General features: G+C 39.9%; 1 protein-coding gene across 1 annotated transcript in view; it reads right to left on the reverse strand.

The window, feature by feature from the left end:
• ATP13A5 (ATPase type 13A5) overlaps positions 1–6,959 on the reverse strand; it is a 207,555-nt gene extending 200,596 nt beyond the window's left edge. The window contains exons 1-5 of the mRNA XM_006898539.1: positions 6,942–6,959; positions 6,527–6,700; positions 5,304–5,450; positions 4,503–4,573; positions 4,298–4,378 (exon numbers count right to left, since the gene is read on the reverse strand). Coding sequence (XP_006898601.1) covers positions 4,298–4,378; positions 4,503–4,573; positions 5,304–5,450; positions 6,527–6,700; positions 6,942–6,959 — 491 coding nt within the window. The remainder of the gene's footprint in view (positions 1–4,297; positions 4,379–4,502; positions 4,574–5,303; positions 5,451–6,526; positions 6,701–6,941) is intronic.
• Positions 6,960–7,329: the final 370 nt, after the last annotated feature.

The raw sequence follows: 7,329 nt of genomic DNA on the forward strand, positions 1-7,329 counted from the left end.
GTATATCTATATTTTTTAATTTGTTGATGCTTGCCTTGTGACCTAAAATGTCATCTCTTCTGGAGAATGTTCCATACAAATTGGAGAAGAAGGTATGCTGCTCTTTTTTGGGGTAAATTAGCCTGTATATATCTATAAGATTGAGTTGGTTTACTGTGTGGTTTAATTCTTCAGCATCTTTGTTAAGTTTCTTACTTGTAGTTCTATCTTTTCTCAAGAGTGGGGTATTGAAGTCTTTTACTAATATAGTGGTGTTATTTCTTTTTTCAGTTGTGTTGATGCTTGTTTTGTATATTTTGCAGTGTATCATTTTCAACATTATGTAGTGATCTTCTTTGTCCTTTGTGATAGTTTTTGCATTGAAATCTATTTTATCAGAGATTAATGTTGTTAATTCTACTTTTTTCTTGTTTGCATTTGCTTGGTATATTTTTTCCACTCTTTTCTTTTTAGTCATTCTTTACTTTTCTGGTGTGTCTCTATAACATATTGTGTCTACAGCATATTGATGAGTTGTGTTTTTGTGGGTTCTTTATCCAATCTATTACTCTTCTCTTCAGTGGTGTGTTTAAGCTGTTCACATTCACTGTAATTATTGAGAAGCAAGGTTTTATTTCTATCATTTTGTTGAGTTCTTTTTGGTGTTGTTGCTGATTACTTTGGTACATTCTGCTCTCTGTGGTACCTCTATAAGAAAGATGCCTCTCAGTGTTTTCTGCAACAACAGTCTTGTTTTACAAACTCCCTTAGGTTCTGCTTTTCTGAGACTATCTTGACATCTCCTTCATATTTGATCGACAGTTTTGCTAGGTACAGTATGCTTGGTTGACAGTTGTGTTCTTTGAGTGTTTAATATATGTCATTTTACTCTCTTCTTGCTTACATGGTTTTTGCTGAGAAATCGACATTTAATCTTATTTGCTTTCCCTTATAGGCTACTCTTTATTTCTCCCTACCTACTTTCAGAATTCTGTCTTTATCCTTGGTTCTGGCAAATTTGAATATGATATGCCTTGGTGTTTTTCTTTTTTGGGTCTATTCTATTTGGTGTTCGCTCAGCTTCTTGAGTATATATTCTCTCATTCTTCATTATGCCTGGAAAGTTTTCCTTTAGTAATTCTTTCACAACTTTCTTCATGCCTTTATCTTCTTCCTCCTGTTCTGGGCTTCTGATATGTGCATGTTATTATTCTTGATGATGTCCCACATTGTTCTTATTTTCTTCTTTTTCTTTACTTTTTGAGCCTGCTTTTTCTCTAGCAGAGCAGTGGTGGCAATTCTATCTTCTGTTTCACTTGTTCTGAGTTCCATCTCTTCAGCTCTGTTCATGTGCCCCTCCAATTTGTTGACAGCATCTGAAACATTGGTCTTCATATCCTGGATTGTGGTTTCTTGTTTATCCAGAGCCTCTAATGCTTCTTTTATTTTATCTGCATTTCCTTGGATTTTTTTTTTTTATTCCTCTTGGTTGTTGCTTGCAGAATCTTGTAATTTCTTGAGTTTATCTTTTACCCATTGAAAATATTCAATCATTGTTCTTTTGAATTCTGTGTCACAAAGCTCCTTCTGACTTTTTAGCTTCAGGATATCCATTGATATTCTGTCACATTTTGGGCGTGACATCTTGTTTTGGGTTTATGTAGAGTGTAAGGTAGTCTGCTTCTTCTGTGACATTGTTGTGGTAGAGTTTTTAATGTCTGAGGCCTTAGCAGAGTCTTGGTCTGAAAAGTTTGGCTCAGGAAGTCACTGTTCCAGAGTAGAGCAGGGCAGCTACCCTGACTGAGTTTCTCTCTGAGCTTTTGACTTAAGGGAAGACTTGCTTCAGTTTGGTCAAGATAAGGCCTGTAATTTAGCAGTTTCCTCTGTTAGGCAATTGCTACAGCTAGGCTAGGCAGGTCCACAGAGTCTAGGGCCAAAGGCAGCTCAAGCTCAGGGAGAAGAGAGGAAATAGGATCACTTGTGATATTGTTGTCCCTGGTGCAGTTCAGAGGGGCGGCAGCGGGTTGTCCTCTTGATGGTGAGATGTCCAGACAGCAGGGCCAGGTTCTTTAAGTGGTGGAACTTTAGGTGGTGGGTTTTCAGGCAGCAGGAAGAACATCCCAGCAGTGAGGCTGTGGTGGCAGGTCCTCCAGGTGGTGGGAGCAAAGGTCCAGGTGGCTGGCAGGAGCATCCAGAAAGCAGAGCAGGTCCTCCAGGTAGCAGGTTCAGGGGTCCAGGTGGTGGGGCCTGAGCCACCAGGCAGAGGGGCCATGAGCCTCTAGACAGCAGAACCATGGACCTCCAGGCAGTGGGACCTTGCTCCAGGTAGGAGAACAACCTAGGCCAACTAGGAACTTTTTAATGCTGGTAACAAGTTAATTGACTGGAACAGATCCATGACTACTGACGAGTGTAACTGTGGCTGACAATGCATACAACCAAGTGTTTATTTTGTTTTTTTTGAGGGTTGTTTTATCCCAAGTACCTGGCAAAGTACTTGTCATATTTGAGATACTCAGTTTATAGACCAATGAATATATTATTGTTGTTGTTGTTGTTATGGTGTGCCGTCGTTTGCGACTCATAGTGACCCTATGTACAACAGCTCTAAACCCTGCACTATCCTGTACCAATCACATTGCCTCTGACACACCCATCCCGATTACCCCAGTCACTGAATCAATCCACCTCATAGAGGGTCTTCCCCTTCTGCACTATCCCTCTACCCTACCAAGCATGATGTCCCTCTCCAAGGATCTGTCTTTCCTTACAACATGTCCAAAGTATGTCAGATGAAGCCCCAGAATCCTTGCCTCCAAGGTCTAACCCTCTCGAGGATGAATCTGTTTGTTTTCTTGGCAGTCCATGGTACATTCAAAACTCTTCTCCAGCACCACAGCTCAAAGGCGTCAATTCTCCTTCTATCCTCACTAGTCATTGTCCAACTCTCTGATGCATAACAAGTGATTACAAAGACCATGGCCTGTATCAAGTGCACCTTAGTCTCCAGAGAGACACCGTTGCTCTTGAGTACTTTAGAGAGGTCCCTAACAGCAGACTTTCCCATAGAAATACTTTTTTTTTATTTCCTGGCTTCTGGTGCCAAAAGTGTTGACCATGGAGCCGAGCAAACTGAAGCTATGAACAATCTCAATCTCTTCGCCATTCATCCTGATGCTACCGATTGGTCCAGTAGTGAGAATCTTTGTCTTCTTGACATTGAGCCTCAGTCCATATTGAAGGCTGCAGTCCTTGACCCTCTGCAGTAAGTGCATGAGGTCCTCCTCAGTTTCAGCGAGCAGGTTTTTGCCATCTGCATAACACAGAATGTTGATAGATCTTCCACCAATCCTAATGCCACGCTTCTCCTCATAGAGCCCAGCCTCTCGGATAATCTGCTCTGCATGCAGGTTGAAAAGGTGTGGAGATAGGACACATCCCTGGCGTACACCCTTCTCAATTTTGAACCATGCAGTGTTGCCCTGCTCTGTTCTGACGACTGCCTCTTGGTCCAAGTATAGGTTTCGCATTAGCACGATTAAATGTTACTAATTTATTCACAGTTATTTGTTGAACTCCTACCATGAATCAGATACTGTTCTCTGTGCTACACACATTGGTGAACAGCATGCCTAAACGAACTATCAAAATGCTCATCTCTTGGCTATTTCCCCATAATAAAACAAAATAACTATTGTCTTTGTGTCTCTCAAAGGATTTGGAAGATTAAGAAGTTAATGTTTATGGAATGAAACAATCATTTTTGAGAAAAGAATATGAAATGATAATACAAACAATACTGTTATAATAATTTGGGGGAATATCAGGTTTTATTTTATTGTATTACTTCCTAAACAACATGTCTCTGGAAACTCTATGAGCTTTGAGAAATAATAATAGTTATAGAAAGGCTTCAGGTTTTTTGTTCATAGGTTGCTATGAAACATGCTCAACTCGATGACAATCAACAACAAGAACACACAACAACTCTTTTAGATGTTTTTCTTTAATAAGTTTGCTAATAGTAAAATAATTTAGAATATCCCTTTTATAAATGCATTGATATTATAAGCAGTGGCAAGAAGCTGCACGATAATCTTGAAGGCACGTGATGCAAATTCACCAGTTTCTCTGCATGAGAAGGATGAGCAATCTCCTTTTATGTGTTTAACTACCTCTGAAAACCAGCTCGAGTGTCAGCAATGGGTCTATTTCAATTTGATGTTATACTACTACATGCCAGAAATTCACTGGTCAGAAACTATTTACTCCTTCAATTTCCACTGATAATTTAGCCTAAGAATTCTACAAACCCTACCTGACCTCTTGTTCTTCATTTGTCAGACCCATTCCAAATGTATTATGGATATCATAGCAGCAGTTGTTGTCTTCTAGTGACCTAGAATATAGTGAGGGTAGAAATTACATTTAAGTTGATGTCACTCAACAAATCAATGTTCCCCTCAACATATATACATACACTTACCCACATAAGGAACATTATAAGAAAAAGTTCAACTTACCCAACTTTTTTAAATTGCTTCTCCATATTGTCCCAAACATATCTGATTTTCTGCACTTGGATGCATCGAATCTGCAATTACAAATATGATAGAATATGTGACTTTCACAAAGGGAAAGTCAATAGGAAATGTGGGCTATTTAAAATAGGACTTTACGTGGGTTCCTTTTTTCTTCATGCAGTTAAAATTTCTAGTCTGTTAGGTGTTATTTAGAATTTTTATCCAATGTACACTTATGAAAACTCTTTCTTTGCAAAAAATCTGTCACAAGTTTGCACTCTTAAAATGGCTTACTTTTTAAAATACTGATTTATTTACAGTTAGAATACATTGTTTTCACCAAAGAACCTTCCCATTTCCTTCACACACAGCCCCCACCCATTGAATTGTGCAACCCTATGGTTAATCTCTCCAACCTCCCCTCCTCCCCAGCCATTCTCACCCCTCTGCTTCCACCACCCCCATTGGATCCTCATACTCATTCTACAATATTAGTTTTATACAGTAGTTGTGGGGCTCGGTTAGTTCACTCAGCATAATACTCTCCAGTCTCCAGCCAAGTTAGGTGGTGCGTAGTATTCCATTGTAATATTAATGTATTACAATTTCTCAATCAATTCACTTGGGGTTGGCCATCTGGGCTGTTTCCATGTCCTTGCAATGGTGAATAATGCTGCTATGAACATTGGTTTACAAGTCTCCATTTGAGCCTCAGTTCTCATTTTCTTGGTGTATATTCCAAGCAATAGAATAGCTAGGACATATGGAATTTCTATGTTCAGCTTTTTGAAAATCACTTACTTTTAGTTCTGGCTTCAATACAGCTTTGTTTATAACAGAGTGGCGGTCAGCCACCAGAGGCTCTCCTGGATTCCTGCTTATAGGAAACTTCAGTGTGGATAAATAGAGAGAGACCACCTTCTTCCTCATATATCTTTGAAATTCGTCCTAATAAAGATAATCAAATTATACTTGATTATTACCTCAAATGTTACACAGTAAGGCTCTCAAGCAACCAAACATCTGCAAAACACCTGTTATTCTGATGGTTAACGGTTCGGACAAGATTATTAATGTCCCCTGTAAATGTGCTGGACATGTAAACTCCCAAGGTCCTACCTTCTCAACTCACTCATAGCTGTCTAATCAGAACTGACTTATAACTGGTCAACCACTGCGTTTTCAGAGGCTATGAATCCTGTTGGAGAAGACTGCCTATCTTTCTCCCATAGAGGAGCTGGTGGATTCAGACACCCACCTCACTCCCTGCCCACCAGAGTTCCCTGGGCCCTACCTTAGACCCACTGAATCACTTTTATCCAAGAGGTGGAGAAGTTTGTGTTTTAACAAACCCTTCAAGTGATGCTGATGTGAATTTATATTTGAGAACCACTATGTTAGACAACAAAGAAAAGACATTTTTACAATAAAGCTATCTATCCAGAAGATGATTACTGGCTACTTTTAGATAGAAACTAAACCCAAACAAAAACAGTTGTTGCTGTGTTGTCTCTGATTTGTAGCAGCCTATGTGCGTATGACAGAGGGAACTCTGCTCCACAGGGTTTTCAATGGCTGATTTTTCAGAGCCATCACCAGGCCTTTCAAGGTGCCTTTGGGTAGGTAGATTCAAGCTTTTTAGTTAGTCACTTCTCTCATTAACTGTTTGCATCACTCAGGGATACTGAAGTATAAAATATTGAATTGTCTCTGTTAGGGCTGCAGTGTTAGAGCTGCAATGGTGACTATCATAGTCAAGTGATGAATGAGAGCACACCCAGTGGACCTGGCATGGCACATGTTCCCTAGGCTGATGTGAGGCAGTAGCCTAAGTTCTTTGATCACTAAGTATATACCAAAATGATTCTGTAATCCGTTATCACTTTAATTATAGTCTGGGCAAACTCCTTAAAGAAGGGAAGATCTAAGTTCTCAGTGCAGGTTAGTTCCAGTTAGTTATAACGCAAATACAACATAGAAGACACATTCATAGCATTTGAAATTGATAAAAGAGGGACACTTACTCTTGTCCTTAGCAAAACAGTGTCTGCTTCCTGCAAGGGGCATGGGGCACAGTTGGCCCACACCCTCCAGTGAGGCTTCCAGTAGAACACCAGCGAAAGGACCCCACAGGTCAGTACTGATGCTACAAAGCAAAGGATGCGACGTAAAGTCTGGCTGTGGTACCCAAACACTTCCTGGGGAGAAAAGAAAAGATCATTCTAGTTCTCTTCATTTCACATAATCATCTGATTTTGTTCCAAGAAACCCAGACTTCTGATGCAAGCATGTCAGTCGGGAGAGAAATTCAGTTTCAGCTCTTTGAATCAAGTCTGCTGCAGCTGTCAGCTGATAGAATGGGGTGGGGAAGTTGATTTTACTACCTGGCATATAGAATGAAAATAATCACCATGAGGAACCCAGGGTGGGAAGACTCACTTGCTTCTGTATGTTCATAAGAGTCACCTCAAAGTTTTAGAAAACATCTCATATTATGGGCCAGATTTATGTCTGTTAGATCAAGTCTTTTGTCTCCAATTTTTTTTCAATTATTCATATGAACGTGAATTTACTGGAATAAAAATGATGACATTATCACTTGTGTAGTCTCCTTGTATATGTTATTGTGTGCTGTCAAGTCGGAAGTGACCCATAGCTGATGCTCCAGCAGGTTTTCAGAGGCAATGAATTGCATCAGAGGAGATTGTTGATCTGTCATTCATGCAGCAGCTGGTGGATTCAAATTGAGTGCCTTTGGGATTGCAGTGCAGCTCCTTACCACTCGGCCATCAGGACTCCTTCTACTTTCGTATATCTAGTTCTAGTC

Source organism: Elephantulus edwardii, unplaced genomic scaffold, assembly GCF_000299155.1.
Source record: "Elephantulus edwardii isolate Elephantulus edwardi_28Jun2011 unplaced genomic scaffold, EleEdw1.0 scaffold00232, whole genome shotgun sequence".
Lineage (NCBI taxonomy): Eukaryota > Metazoa > Chordata > Mammalia > Macroscelidea > Macroscelididae > Elephantulus > Elephantulus edwardii.